Genomic DNA, 16,883 nt, shown 5'->3' with positions numbered 1-16,883 from the left:
AGACCTTCTAGAACTAACACCAAAAAATAGATGTCCTTTTCATCATAGGGGACTGGAATGCAAAAGTAGAAAATCAAGAGATACCTGGAGTAACAGGCAAGTTTGGGCTTGGAGTACAGAATGAAGCAGAGCAAAGGCTAACAGAGATTTGCCAAGAGAATGCACTGGTCAGAGCAAACACTCTCTACCAAAACACAGGAGACAACTATATAATAGGTCATCACCAGATGGTCAATACCAAAATTGATTGATTATATTCTTTGCAGTCAAAGATGGAGAAGCTCTATACATTAAGAAAAAACAAGATGAAGAGCTGACAGTGGCTTGGATCATGAGCTCCTTATTGCCAAATTCAGACTTAAATTGAAAAGAGTAGGGAAAAACGACTAGACCATTCAGGTATGACCTAAATCAAATCCCTTGTGGAAGTGAGAAATAGATTCAAGGAATTAGATCTGATAGAGTGCCTGGAGAACTATGGACGGAGGTTTGTGACATTAACAGGAGGTTGTGATCAAGACCATCCCCAAGAAAAAGTAAAGCAAAGAGGCAAAATGGTTGTCTGAGGAGAAGAAGAGAAAAGAGAAACTAAAGGCAAAGAAATAAAGGAAAGACATACCCATCTGAATACAGAGTTCCAAAGAATAGCAAGGAGAGATAAGAAAGCCTTCCTCAGTGATCCATGCAAAGAAATAGAGGAAAACAATAGAATGGGAAAGACTAGAGATCTCGTCACGAAAATTAGAGATACCAAGCAAAAATTATGGTATTGTGCTCATGCAAAGATGGGCACAATAAAGGACAGAAATGGTATGGACCTAACAGAATCAGAAGATATTAAGAAGAGGTGGCAAGAATACACAGAATAACTGTACAAAAAAGATCATGACACAGATAGCCCTGATCGTGCAATCATTCACCTAGAGCTAGACATCCTGGAATGTGAAGTCAACTGGGCCTCACGAACAAAGCTAATGGAGGTGATGAAATTCCAGTTAAGCTATTTCAAATCCTAAACGATGATACTGTAAAAGTGCTGCACTCAATATGCCAACAGATTTGGAAAACTCGGCAGTGGCCACAGGACTGGAAAAGGTCAGTTTTCATTCCAATCCCAAAGAAAGGCAATGTCAAAGAATGTTCAAACTACTGCACAATTGCACTCATCTCACATGCTAGCAAAGTAATGCTTAAAATTCTCCAAGGGAGACTTCAACAGTACGTGAACCAAGAACTTCCAGATGTTCAAGCTGGTTTTAGAAAGAACAGAGGAACCAGAGACCAAATTGCCAACATCCACTGGATCACAGAAAAAGCAAGAGAGTTCCAGAACAACATCTATTTCTGCTTTATTGACTATGCCAAAGCCTTTGACTGTGTGGATCACAGCAAACTGTGGAAAATTCTTAAAGAGATGGGAATAACAGACCACCTGACCTGCCTCCTGAGAAATCTGTGTGCAGGTTAAGAAGCAACAGTTAGAACCGGACATGGAACAACAGACTGGTTCCAAATTGGGAAAGCAGTACATCAAGGCTGTGTATTGTCACCCAGCTTATTTAACTTATATACAGAGTACATCATGTGAAATGCTGGGCTGGAAGAAGCACAAGCTGGAATCAAGATTGCCGGGAGAAATATCAATAACCTCAAATACACAGATGGCACTATCCCCTTATGGCAGGAAGTGAAGAACTAAAGAGTCTCTTGATGAAAGTGAAAGAGGAGAGTGAGAAAGCTGGCTTAAAATTCAACATTCAAAAAACGAAGATCATGGCATCCAGTCCCATCACTTCATGGCAAATCGGTGGAGAAACAATGGAAACAGTGACAGAATTTATTTTCTTGGGCTACAAAATCACTGAAGATAGTGACTGCAGCCATAAAATTAAGAGATGCTTGCTCCTTGGAAGCAAAGTTATGACCAAACTAGACAGCATATTAAAAAGCAGAGTGATTACTTTGCCAACAAAGTTCTGTCTAGTAAAGTCTATGGGTTTTCCAGTAACCATGTATGGATGTGAGAGCTGGACTATAAAGAGAGCTGAGCACCAAAGAATTGATGCTTTTGATCTGTGATGTTGGAGAAGACTCTTGAGTCCCTTGGACTACAAGGAGATCCAACCAGTCAATCCTAAAGGAAATCACTCCTGAATATTCATTGGAAGGACTGATGCTGAAGCTGAAGCTTCAGTTCTTTGGCCACCTGATCCAAAGAACTGACTCACTGGAGAAGACCCTGTTGCTGGAAAAGATTGAAGGCAGGAGGAGAACAGACAACAGAGGATGAGATGATTGGATGACATCACTGATATGATGGACATGTTTGAGCAAACTCCAGGAGTTGGTGAAGGACAGAGAGGCCTGGTGTGCTACAGTCCATGGGGTCTTAAAGAGTCAGACACAACTGCGTGACTGAACTGAACTGACCTGATACCATCCTCCCTACCAACTAGTCCTTGTAGAGACTCCAGGACCAGTAGAGACTCCAGGACTGTTTATACCTTAGTCACCCAGGAATGATTCCAATGGGTAGAAGTTCTATTGCTCTAATTGATCAGATCAGAAAGTAATTAGGCTTTTCTATGGTATTGATTCTCAGACTCTACCATGCATCAGAATCGTTTGGAAGACTCGTTAAAACACACAAAGCTGAGCCCTGCCTCCAGAGTTCCTGACATAGTAGTTCTCGAGCGGGGCCTGAGGGTTTGCACTTCAAACAAGTTGCCAGGTGACGCTGCTGCTGGTTCAACCCTACACTTGGAAAATCGGAAATTGGCAAGCTCGAAACCCAAGTTCTTTGGTGTTTTGTTTTGCTTGGAGAGTCATTTGTTAACTATCTACCATCACACCGATTCACGTGGTAAAAGAGTGCAGCCAGCACTCTACACCCGCCAGTTATGGAGGGCTGGCTGTATTCATTGCAGCCTGCTATTTAAATGAGGGACTTGAGCATCCATGGATTTTTATACCTGGAACCAGTCTCTTCATGGATATTGGATTTTAAGGGACAAGTGTACAGATAGCTTGAATTGTTTCTTGGATAATCCTGCTTCATTTGACTGAGGTCCAACTCCAGAGAGGATGGAGTGTCCTGTACATATGCCATGAAGTTCAAGAAGTCATTGATATCCAGGCAAAGCATCATGAGAAAGGTATTTCCTGTCTTGAACTGAATTCCTTAGTTCTCCTACAACATACATTAATTCAGCATATATCAATTAAACATATACTTTGTGCAAGGACTGTGCTAGGTCCAAGATCCCTGATTCATAGTCTTTGCCTTCAAAGAACTGATGACCTAATAATTACTACTAATGGGTGTTACCATTTTGTAACCACTGGTATTCCAGAATTCTCACAGTTTAATGACTCTTCTGTCAGTTAAGCAACTATTTTGATCTCATAACAAAGTTGCTCAATCAAATATAGCATTATACCACCACATACTACTTTCACAAATTTGTGTGAGTGTTCCGGACATTATGCCAAATAAAATGAAACATCACTAACTTGGACTAATGTAGGAAGTTCAAAGTGTTTACAGTTACAGATGCTTGCCATCTTATCTTCATACAGATAGAGCTGCTCAAAGAAGGTTAACAAAGGTTTAGCAGTTGAAGCTTTTAAAACATATAAGAATGATTTTCAATCAACATGTTAATTGTTGTGTAAGAAATGATGTTCTAAAATGGCTTTAGAATATCTTTCCTTGAATAAGAAAGAGTCTACCCTTGTTTACCGAATGAGAGCTTGGCTTTCAAACCTTCATAAAAAGAAAAAAGGGTTTTTAAAATTTTGTATTGGAGTATAGGTGATTAACAATATTGTGTTAGTTTCAAGTGTACCGCAAAGTGGTTCAGTTATACATGTGTCTGTTCTTTTTCAAATATTTTCCCATTTAGGCTGTTATATAACATTGAACAGAGTTCCTGTACTGTACTGTAAGTCCTTGTTTATTGTCCATTGTTAATACAGCAGTGTGTACATGTCAATCCCCACACTAAAAAAAAGAAAAACTATCACTTGTTGGCAGTGATGCTGTTGAAAGATCTTGAAATGGTTTCTGTGCTTTAGAAGTATTCATCAGTTATCATAGTGCCTGAAATGTCAACAGTGGAGATGAATTTCTCTTGCACACCTGCATGGTTGAGATATAACTACTCAGCAATAGAAAGGAATCACTGTTAATACATTCAGCATCCTGGGTGGATCTCAAGAGCATTATGCCAGCTGAAAAAAGAAATCTCTGAAAAAAAGCATAATGTATGATTTTATGGATACAAATGTATGATTTTTTTTATATTCTCAAAATGACGAAACTGTAGAGTTGGAATACAGGTTGGTGGATTCTAGGCAAAGGGAATACAGAAGGGGGTTGAATGCACCTCTAAAACGGTAGCATGAGAGAGATCTTTGTAGTGATGGAAGAGTTCTGTATCTTTATTTCAGTGGTAGTTACAAGTCAAAGTACTTGATAAAGTAAGACAGAACTCTACACACCATATCCATGATTAGGTTCCTTGCAATGTTGTACTGGGGTCACAAATATTGTATATTAACGCATATATATGGAATCTGGGAAAACAGTACTGATGAACCTATTTGCTGGGCAGGAATAGAGTCATAGACATAGAGAACAGATTGTAGACACAGTGGGGAAAGGAGGGAGTGGGACCAATTGGGAGAGTAGCCGTGAAACATACACGTTACCGCATGTAAAATAGATAGCTACTGGGAAGTTGCTATATAGCACAGGGATCTCAGCTCAGTGCTCTGCGATGACCTAGAGAGATGGGATAGAATTGGGGGGAAGTTCAAAAAGGAGTGGACATACATATAGTTATGGCTGATTCACGTTGTATGGCAGAAACCAACACGACATTGTAAAGCAATTATCCTCCAATTACTTTAAAAAAAAAATGTAACCATTGGGGAAACTGAGTGAAGGGTACACTGGACCTCTCTGAATTATCTTTGCAACTTCTTGTGAATCTGTAATTATTTCAAAATAAAAAGGGTTTTTTGTTTTCAAACAAAAGTGTATTTCTTTTCAGCTTAAAATTCTCTAAAAGGTCTGGGTAGCTCATTTGAATCTGCCTGCAATGTGGGAGACCCAAGTTTGATCCTTCGGTGGGGAAGATCCCCTGGAGAAGGGTATGGCAACCCACTCCAGTATTGCTGCCTGGAGAATCCCATGGACAGAGGAGCCTGGTCCATGGGTCACAAGGAGTTGGGCACAACTGAGCAACTGACACGCACACACAAAATGAAAATAGTGGAAGTAGCCGAGGAGAGGAATAGGTATAAAGGATTTACTCTGGAAAAATATTGAAGTGCTTCTGTACAATACAGGTATTTTATTTAATCTTAAATCTTGTGACTGTAAATATTATTAGTTTGGTTTGATAATAGCTTTCCCCAAAGAGCAAAAGCCTGTAAACAAGAGCCACCATGATAGGAGGAGCCTGGGGGGAACAGGACATTCAGCAAATTAGACCAAAGCCAGCAGGGGCATCCATTAGAGTCTTAGAAGGAGCACGTCATGGTAATCCTAGAATAGGAAACTCTGACTTCAGAGTTTGTTGAGTGTCTCCTTTTGAATGTCATCCCCAATCAGAGAGACTGATTTTGCATCAGCCATTCTGAAGTGATGGACATAGAAAGAAGACTATCTCCACTGTAGCCAGTCTTCTAGCTATCTACCCAGCAAGGCAGGCGAAGTTTGGGGTTTTAATATCTGATACCAGCATCATCTCCTCAGGGGTGGCCATACTTGAATGAATGCATTTTCGAGCTTTATTTTCTACGGGATGATGAGGTCATAGTTAAAGACAATAGAAAAAGGTTAAAATAATATGAAATTCTGAACTTCTGAAAGGGCCAGCCTTAATAGTCCCTGTCAACTGGCAGTGATCCCAGTGGTGTTTCTGCAGATTTATAGACCAGGCACACGTAATTATCCTTTCCTTTAATAACAGAGTAAAACATCACACCCATCTGTTTCCCAGGTGGGACTGCTACTGCACATTCCGTTAAACAGTTATCATTCTCACCAACTCCTAGGGCACAACTTCAGTTTTCAAGGGTTCTGTTGGCCACTTAAAATACCCTTGACATGTGACCAAGAGCCATTTAATTAAGTGAAAGCAAACAGTGGAGAATTACACAGAAGGTTTCTCTCAGCCGGATGCTTCTCCTAGGTAATGTAATATTAATATGTTAAAGATCATTGATAAATAATAAAAAGTCACACTGCCCACAGGGATGAGGTCCTGAAGTGTGACTTATTCCAACACTGGGAGTGCAGTGCCCCCTAGTAGTTCCTGTAAGAAACGTTGTCCTCAAAGTGCATTAGATTTAGCAAATGAGGAGCTCCCACAATTGGCACTACTCTCAAGCTCAAGTGGGTAATTTGACAATTGCTTTTATCTTTTCTGAACCATTAGGAACCCACTGAAGTTTCACGTTGAATGTGCACTAATTTTTTCCAGTGCCAACAAAGGTTGGATTCTAACAATGCCCTAATGGGACCTTATCAATAACTCTTAAACATCTGATTCTCTGTGAATATCAAAATTTAACAGTCTCCTTTTGCTTTGCCTTCAAGCCTCTCCTGAGCTGACGGTTGAGATTTAGAATAAATATAGGGGACAGACACAGAAAGCATCACCCCACAAGCTTCAGGGCATCTCAGGGTTGAAAGATGGCCACAAAACAGCAGTGTTAAATCCGTTGATGGGTCAAGTATTCAAAAACAGACGAAGGTCTGGCAATTTTGCCTGTGAAAACACTGCAGCTTATAGTGGCAACTGATAGATTTGTAGAGTTAGATATAACTAGAAGTAAATTTAAGCAAGTTGAATAAGCAAGGAGAACAGATATAAATTTATATTTCCTTTTTTTTTTTTTTTGTTAGTGAAAGCCATTCAAAGGCAGTCTTATCTCTAGGATATCCAAAAGATAATAGGCACATACATAGTATAGCACAAATGCTTTTGAAAGTGGAATGTGCATTTTCTGCCTTCTGTGTGGCCGATATCATGCTATTTCAAAGCCCGTAAAAGCAATATATAGTTTTTTGACAAATACACCCATGTGTTGTGCATGGTTTGATTTATGTAAACTCATTTCAAATGCAGTTGCAGAATTCCTCCTGAACAGATGAAAAATGTCTGCCTAAAGTGATAAAAATATGTGTGTGTAGAAAGATATAGTTTTAAGAAGGAATTTTTATATGTTAACAGATTTGTAACTCTATTTCACACAATACCCTTTAAAAAAAAGCTTCTAGAGACTTGTTTTTTTTTTCCACATTACTGTGTCAGTTCAGGTGTTTCCATAAGATGGAAGTGAGTCTATTCTGCTATAAGAACCTTTGTGTGTTGAAAATTAGCATGTGTGGGAGTGGTGAATGGAGAAATGAGATCAATGTAACAGATGCTTGCTTTGTCCATGCATTTCACTAGTTCCAGCAACCAAGAACAAAGCCCACTAACTCAGATCAACGCAAGGCTAGTCAAGGCAGATAGCATAGTGACTGTGTCTCATTTAGCCCATATTCTTCCTCTTGACTCAGTTTTGGCCATGTTTCAACATGACTGTGTTTAAGAGTGTGGCTCTCCTGAGCCTTTCTGCACTTTGTACTTGTTTTATAGATTACCATTCTCAGCTCTTCTCTTTCCCGGCTTCCTTGTTTCACCAAACTGTCTTCATATATACACACACACTGAAGTCCTGTTTTGTTTTGTTTTTGTAGTGTTTATCCATTAGGAATTTAAGCTATCTTTTTAATCATGCTGATATATTTACTAGAATGATTATTGTTTTTGTTAGTATTCATGTTACATAAATATCGAGTAGATGTGTCCTGACCTTATATTTCTCAGAACCCTATAATTTTCATTATGTAATTTTGAAGATCATACAGGGAATGCATTTATCTCATTATAAGCACAAGCATTTGTACTTGCAGTCTCTTTATTAATTGCATTTATCATTATGGAATTACTCTTTGAATTATAGACTTCCCTCATGAATCCAAGGCATACCGACTGAGGTAGCAGTTGCCTACTAGATTCATTTATTTAGTTTAACCTTCACTGAGTAAAGCCAACCCCGTGTGTACATTACAACACCCCATTAAAAAGTAACCTTCCCATCTTTCTTTCTATACACTGAAAATATTTTCATAACAGAAGCACTTAATGAAGGTTTAACTTGCTTCTGTTGAAACCTTTTATTTTTTAATCACTAACATATGGTTTGTGTACATTTAAAAAAGGATCCCCATCCTCCCCACCCACATACATACATACTCATTCCCTGTACTCTTCTAAGTAATTTGTGGCTAGTATTTGTGTTTAAATTTCACATTCAACATAGTATGAAATTGTAAATTCCATCAGGTCAAGCTACAGTGAGTCAGGGACTTTTAATATGATAACAGCTTACAACAGACCCTAAAACATTAGTGTAATTAATGCAGAAGGAAATGGAAAATTTTCAGAAAGGCTTCTTTCATATTTTTTTTAAGGATACAGAGGAATATCTTTTGTTTTAAGAAAGAAATTATTTAATGTTATTTCCATGTAACTACATATTTGGTGTCAACTTGAATGATTTTCTTAGAATATTGGTAGCAAGCATGGAATAGAGTTTTCTAAGAGCAAGTCACAATTTATCCTGCAAGAACCATGCATTGCATTAGGCAGTGATAGTGGAAAGCTGATCTAAGTCATTATTTTTAAGGAGGCGCTCACAGAGGGTGATGCTGTAGACATTTCAGCACATCCTCTTAGGGAGACCTGCTCAGAGTGCTATGAGAGAGAACAAAGGCAGCAACTGTCAAGGAAGGGGTGCTTTCACCTACACAATCAGAAAAGTGCCTTATGGGCTTTTTTTTCGTCTTTCCCTTTTGCTTCTGTAAAACTTAAACAATTTTCTTCATCTGAACATAGAGTAGTTTTCATAAAGAATCCCTCACTATGTATAGTGTTGGAATAGCATATATTTTGATCTTCCTGTTGGAGTTTTCCAAATTCATCAAGCTGTACACTTTCAATGGGTACATTTTACTGTATACAAACTATAGCTCAACTTTTCATAAATCCATCAAAACTTCCAGTGTTACTCCTGTACTTCAGAGAAAAAAAATGCAGCTTCTTCTCTTTAATATAATAAGTGCATTGCAGAAAGAAAAACTATAACGAATGATCAAGTAGATTTTTTCTCCCATAATAATTATTTCATTTCTGTATTCTCTTCCAGCTGTAGGTCCAGATTTTTCAAGAACCCTCTTAAAAAGGGTAACTCTTGTCAAAGTGGGAGGTGAAGTTGTCATTGAGTGTAAGCCAAAGGCTTCTCCGAAACCGATCTACACCTGGAAGAAAGGAAGGGACGTATTAAAAGAAAATGAAAGGTATTATCTTGAAATATTTTAAGTATGTGGTTAACCCATAATAATTTATAGGTCTGTTGTTAATAGTCCTAGAGGGAAGAATTTATGATCAGCTCTTCATGAACTAAATGTTAATCAAAGATCTGAAGCTTTGGAAAAGAGTGGTAAATGAGCAGGTCTTCATAATCCTTCTTGATATTAAGATTCTAGAAAGCCTTTCTTGCACAGGTAGATCACATGATCCCTGTTGAAGGGTGTTGGAGCTGCCCAAAGATGTGCAACTGGAAGTATCTTTTTTAATTTTAGCTTAAAATTTATTTGTAGGCTTGCCCATCTTTCTCCATTCTATTAATACCTCCTTTTTTTCCCCATAAACAAGTAATTCCAGTTCTTTTTTGCTATGGCAACCCGTCAAATATTTGGCAGTGTCTAATATGTCTCTTGTTAATCTCTCCATTTTTTTCAAACTGTCTCTAATTCCAGAACTCATTTTCAAATAACATGGCTTTTATTATTTTAATCATGTCTTTTTAAGAACTCTATTTCAAACTTATTTTTGAAAAGTTTTTTTTTTGCTTTCTGATATCTAAACTCTTCAAATGTGTGTTTCTTATTATACATGAATTATGTTTATAATGCATGTTCTTTTATGCAGTGTAATTATATGGGTTGTTTGGGGGTTTAGGTCATATTGTGACAAATGGCAGGTATCTCTTAAGACCTTTTCTTGGCTGTCACTGCTATAAAATATCTCCCACCCCTTTCTGTAATCTACTCAGATGTGTTGGAAAATGGTGATTGTGCATGAATCTGTCATGCATAAGATAACATTTACCAGCTGTATACATAATGATTTTAATTGATGCTAAAGGTCAAGTACTCCACGATGTCATGGGAAAGCCTATAAAAATGTGTGCGTATCGCCTTTAACACCCGTACACCTTTGGATTTACATATGCAAAGTAGATCATCACACTGATGATGTTGTCCTTATTAATGATTTTTGCAAACAAACCTGATATGGTTTATAGAGGGTGTATTCATACATAGTAAATGCATAATATGCGTCTCTTTCTGATTTCTGTTATATCAAGAAAGTGGTATAGTTTACTGATTACTGTCCTGACATTCAAATCTGGAGCCAAAGTTGGAACTTGAGAGCACAGCTTCTTATTTTGTGTACCACATACATTATTAGATTAAGGCTACATTTTAAAAGTTTTAATATAACATTGCTATGAAGAAAAATATTTTTAAATAATATGAAAAATATATATATGAATGAGTGAGGTTCGAGTAACATGGAAGATCAATCCAGGAGAGGCTAATAAAATTTGCTGCTATCACAAGCAACCTACAGTGTCTTAAAACAAAAGGACATTTTTCATCCACACTGCATGCCCACCAGAGGTCTGCTGGGGGCTTTGCTGCTCTCTAAAGCCTAAGCTGGTAGAATAGCACTCTCTGGAACATTTAAATTGCAGAAGGAAAAGAGGGTGCTAAACTTGTGAAGAGAAGCACTTCTTTTTTGCTCATGTTTTGGTGGCCAAAAGAAGTCACATGGCTCTTCCCAAATTCAGCCCAACAGAGAAATTCAGTCTTTCTGTGTGCCTAGAAGAAAAAGGACAGCCTAACTTTTTGAACAGTATTAATGACTACTCAACATGACTATAATTTAATCATTGCTATAGGTTGTTTAAATTAACTTTGGGAAAATGATATACCAAGAATTACTTTTAATAAGTAAATTTGACTTCTACTATTTGACTTACCACAAAGCTTATCTCTCCCCAATTTTTTAAATTTTTCTTCTGACTTGATTGATAGGGTTCAGATATAGCCTCAACATTGCTATCGCACTAAGGGTATCTTTAAAGCAAGGAAACTCCCCATCATTACTCAGGTCCTGGTCTTTATCACCTCCACCTCCACCATCACCAGGCATGACCCAGACTGTCAGTGTTAGCACTTTTTATCCCCGTAGATGCTGTGTCCTCACTGTTCTCTTTCTCAGTTCTACCTCACTCACAGTGTGTTAAACAGATAGATTGATTTTCATCATGAAAATGAATTTAAAAGCTGATCAGGTATAATATATATATATATTTTTTTTTTTTTTTTAACAAAGCATGTATTTGTTTTTTACTTAACTAATTTATTTGCTGCGCCCAGTCTTAGTTGGAGCACACGGGATCTTCAATCTTTGTTGCCGCATGCAGGATCTTTCAGTTGAAGCATACAAATTCTTAGTTGTGGCAAGTGGGATCTGTTTCCCTGACCAGGGATTGAACCCAGGCCCCCTGCATTGGGAGCTTGGAGTTTTAGCCACTGGGCCACCAGGGAAATCCTTGGCTAGGTATAATTTAAAGGTGAATATAGGCACTTAAGTGTGTGTCCCATCCATGGGAGACACTTTCCACTCAATTCTAGCATATTATTGCCATCAAATGGAAATACAGGTCCAGTGCCTCCCCACCTTCTCATTTTTCAAGGGAAACTAGAAATATGGAATTTAAGTTGAGCTATCTTAAGTTTTAAATGTCACTAATTTTTTTTAAAAAGTTTTAATGTTAGAACAGTATGGGCAAAACATCCATGGACCAAGTTTACTCCATGGCCTACTGGAGTATGAGAAAGATGAACTCAATTGGACTTCCTGTAATTTCTGAAAAGGATAAAAAATAAGGAAGCTATTACTGATATTTCCTTGTTGACAAAGAAGAAATTCTGCCATTTTCCTCTATGTCTTTTTGATAAAAGAGAAACATAAGTAAGTGAATAAATGAACAAAAGTGATCATATATAGGATTCATAAGTGAAAAGTTTAGAATTCCTATTTTAGAAAAGGATTGACATTACTAGAACAACACAAAAGGAAAAATTTTTGTTGAGTATGTACAGTGTTGAGTAATAGTTTCCAATATACGGACTTGTAATTCTCTTTTGAGATGTGGAATCCTAAGAATCAAAAGGCAAGCTGTTAACATTTGGATGATTTTTTTAAAAAATTTTATTGAAGTATTGGTGGTTTACAATATAACATAACATGCTTGGTCACTCAGTCATACCCAACTCTTTGAGACCCCATGGGCTGTAGCCCGCCAAGCTCCTCTGTCTATGGGATTATCCAGGCAAGAATGTTGAACGGAGTAGCCTTTCCCTTGTCTTACAATGTTGCATTTATTTATTCTCTATAGCAAAGTGATTTAGTTATACATACTCGTTTTCATATTCTTTTCCATTACGGCTTATCACAGGATATTATGGTTTATCACAGAATATAATTCCCTGTGCTATGCAGTAGGACCTTGTGTTTTATCTATCCTATATATAATAGTTTATCTCTGCTAATCCCAAACCCCCATTCCTTCCGTTGGCTGCCCACTCTCCCCCTTAGCAACTATAAGTGTGTTCTCTGTGAGTTTGTTTTTATTTCACAGATATGTTGAGGCATCAGATTTTAGATTCTACATATAAGTGATACCATGTTGTATCTGTCTTTCTCTTTCTGACTTACTTCACTTAGTATGATCATCTCTAGGTTCATCCATGTTGCTGCAAATGGCATTGTTTCATTCTTTTGGATGGTTGAGTAATATTCCATTGTGTGTATGTGTGTGTGTGTGCGTGCCACATGTTTGTTTTTTTTTTTTTAATATTTTATTTATTTATTTGGCCCAGCTGGATCTTAGTTGTGGCATGTGGGATCTTCGATCTTCTTGTGGTGGTGTGCACATTTTTTTTAGTTGCGGCATACTAACTCTTAGTTGCAGCATATGTGATCTAGTTAGCTGGCCAGGGATTGAATCCAGGCTCCCTGCATCAGGAATGTAAAGACTTAGCCACCAGACCACCAGGGAAGTTCCCATATCATGTCTTCTTTTTCCATTCTTCTGTCAGTGAACACAGGTTGTTTCCATTTCCTGGTTGTTGTAAGTAGTGCTACTAGTGAACATAGGGGTGCATGTATCTTTTTGAATTACAGTTTTGTCTGGGTATATGCCCAAGGGTTGAATTGCTGGAATATACCAAAGTCTATTTTTAGTTTTTTTTTGAGGACCCTCCATACCCTTTTCTATAGTGGCTGCCCCAATTTATATTCTCATCAACAGTGTAGGAGGGCTGCCTTTTCTCCACACCCTCTCCAAAATTTGTTATCTGTAGACTTTTGAATGATGGCCTTTAACATTTGAATAAAAGATAATTAATCTCAATTACAGAGTATTGCTATAAACCAAGTTTCAGTGGAACAGAATTTATGATCAAGCACCACTTTTTATTAATGTTCTCCCTAGATCTTATGGTTTGACTTAGCCAAACACTGCTTAAGTGATTTTTTATTTCAAATTTAGCTAATCAGCTGCCTGCAAATGAGATTACAGTAAAAGTATAAGAAGCAACATTTTTAAATGTTTACATTTTGATCTTATTCACATTGTGGTGTTATAGCTACCTCAATGGGTATGAATTCAGAAATACTAGTTTAATGTTAACATGTGAACAATTTTTAAAATACTTTTGTATGTGCTTATTTTGGTTTTTAAAGGCTTTAGGAATTTAAATCATATTTACACTGACCTTATATATATATATATTAAACCAGTCATCTAAATGAAAGATTTAATCTTCAATTTTTATAACTTCACTATTGTGTAGGCAGCATATCCATAAGCATGAATTTTTCTTTTTTGTTTTCTTGTATATTTATCCAGCTATCAGAGTACAGGCAATATCAGGCCTTTAAAACAGAGATGGTTTGTCACAAAGACCCAAGTACTTCAGTTCTCAGGCGAGGCCTCTACTCATCACCAAAGCAGTGGAATTATTTGGATTCATTGAGCAATTAAGCCATGTAACTGAAAAAGGTATAATTTTGTTTACTGTTAGTTTCTGGACAGAAGGCATTTGAGGCAGATGAGATTGATCTATTACAAACAAAAACATCAGAATTTAGAATGAGAGAATCATTAATAAAAACCTAGGCACCTAGAATCATAAGGAGACATAAAACCAACTCACATGGACTCGTTTGGTTACAAGTGACAGAAACCCAACTCAGAACCGGCTTTAGTACCAAAAGCAGTGTATTGGCTCTGCTCCTGAGAACACCAGGGCCGGGCTGTGACTTGAGGTGTGCCTGGGTTCAGGAGCTGACACAGTGATGCTGGGACTGGCTGGCTTCCTCTCTCACTGGTGTCTTCCTCTGGTTTGGCTCCATTTTCTGATAGGCTCTCCTCTCCTGTTGGCAGGATGGCTGCTGGTAGCACCATGCTTTCCCTCTTTTCTAACTTCTCACAGCTGCAGAATAGATGCTTATGGCATGGGATAAACCTGCCTTGGTCAATGATTTTCCCTGAACCAGTAACATTCAAGGGGATGTGATGCACTGATCAGAAGGACATGGTCATATGCCATCCTAAGAGGCACTTGAGAAAGCTCCACCTAAGACCTTGAGGACTGAGAATGTGACAGGGGTTTCCTCAAAGAAACATAGGATCCTACAACCAGAAGAAGAGTAAGTGGACAGGCAACAGTGTCCTAGATAGGCAACAGTGTCCAATTCCTACCCTATTCATGGAACTCAGCTTCCATTCCCAGATAGGGAACCCCACAATGGGTGGACCTTCCCCATCCCTGGTTATGTCTAACATGAGGACCTGACTAATTTTTAGAGTATTTCCTCATAACCAATATCCTTGTAATTTCCACTCATTGTTTCTTGCTTTGCTTTCTGAAGTTATATTAAGAAAAAATCTAATTCTCTTCCACCATGCCTCTTCCCTTTATATACCGATATGGTATTCTCAAGTCGCCTTTCAATTATTTTCGAAGTCCAAATCCTGATGTTCTTCATGTCATGTTATTTGACATCCTCTTACTGTCCTAAACGTTTCTTTCAATGTCTTTCTGAAAGCCAGAATTAAATCTGCCATTCAGAATTAAAACAGTATTAATAAGGGAATAAGTATCTTGAACTCTGTAGCAAAGATTGATGATTATTATTACACTGTGTCCCTAAAGAGGAAAAAGCATCTTCAGCTAGCTTAGATTAGCAAGGCAAACAAGTGTACATCATAGAAAAACCACTCCCTCCCAATGATTATTTTAAAAAATTAACTTAGTGCTTAAAGGGGTAAATCTAGTAGTCTGGAAAATTCACTTAGAGAAAATATTTTATTTCTCATTGAAGCTGAAGAAATTAGTGAAATGTTACTTTAGTTAACCATGTGTAAATAAAGACTTCTTATTCTTACTTATGTTTAAGAATGTCTCTCCTTCCTTTTAAATGTTAGGCTAATACCTTATGTCAAGCTAATGGATAATAATTAAGTATAGATATATCACTGAATGCTTCTGGAAAGAATCTGAAACTTACAGCCTGCCTCTCACAGGCATGGTTTCAGAACAGCAGCAGAACTATTCTGCGAAACTAGCTGACATAGATTTCGATCAATGAACAAAGCGTTCATTCTGTGTTTGCCATATGTTGAGCCCTTTGCCTGGCACTGACTAGAGAGATAAGGAGGAGACATAAACCCAGCCCTCAAGATGCTCTTAGATTAGTGCACGGGCCCAGTAGCAAAATAACAATATGTTTTTCAATCATAAATGATACATTTAGAAGGAACATTGGAAAATGTAGGCCAACAATAGATTGTGGAAGCCTTGAATTTGATGTCTGTAGAGTTCAGACTTAAACTCCCAGAGAAAATTGTAGGATTTTATGCAATAGAGTGTACCGTCATATGCGTGCTGCAGAAGGATTGCTCTGCTTGCAACATGGACAAAGAATCAGAGTAGAACAAGGTTAGAAACACAGAGAGACCAGTTGCAGGCAGTATGCTAAAATGAAAACCAAAAGGACTTCAGTGTCAGTCTCCTGATAGTATAGGAGGAGGGACAGATAGATTATTTTTTTAAACTTAAATGACCTATTAAGCAGAGATATTTTAAAAAGAAGGAAGGAAAAAAGAAAGTTACTTCTAAGATTCTAACTTGAGCAGCTGGTAGGTGGCAGAGCTATTGACCACAGTACTGAGAAGAGAGAACTAAGTTTGAGAGGGGAAGATAAAAAATTAAAAAAAAAAGAAATGAGTATTAACGTGTGAAATCTGAGGTGCCTTCAAGTGGTGATGTCACATTCAGATCAGAATCCCATTCAATATCACTTTCTCAGCAAAAATTTTTCCCTCAAACCTATTTCAAATTGTAAACACCGCCACCATCCTCTTCTCACGCTTTATAATTTTCATAGTTCTTACTACCTTCTAACATGCTGCATATTTGCCTTTTTTCCATTATCTGTCTTCCCCCCTCTCCATTTAATCATAATGTAAATTTCGTGAAGACAGAGACTGGAAAGTGTGTGTGTGTGTGTGTGTGTGTGTGTATCTTAAACAATAAAAATTTAGCACCTTGTAGCCCTGGAGGTCATAAGTCAGAAATTATTCTTGAGTTAAAATAACACATTTCTTTGAATGTC

The 16,883-nt window shown here is 37.6% G+C and overlaps 1 protein-coding gene across 3 annotated transcripts in view; it reads left to right on the top strand.

Annotated features, from left to right (window-relative positions):
- The window catches only part of CNTN4 (contactin 4), a 975,314-nt gene that overhangs the window by 812,326 nt on the left and 146,105 nt on the right, over nucleotides 1-16,883 (top strand). For all 3 annotated transcript variants that reach the window (XM_043886604.1, XM_043886603.1, XM_043886605.1), the window contains one exon: nucleotides 9,271-9,421. In XM_043886604.1, the coding sequence (XP_043742539.1) occupies nucleotides 9,271-9,421 (151 nt within the window). The remainder of the gene's footprint in view (nucleotides 1-9,270; nucleotides 9,422-16,883) is intronic.

This window comes from Cervus elaphus, chromosome 24, assembly GCF_910594005.1.
Source record: "Cervus elaphus chromosome 24, mCerEla1.1, whole genome shotgun sequence".
In the NCBI taxonomy this organism is placed as follows: Eukaryota; Metazoa; Chordata; class Mammalia; order Artiodactyla; family Cervidae; genus Cervus; species Cervus elaphus.
This window is presented reverse-complemented; position numbering and strand designations above follow the sequence as displayed.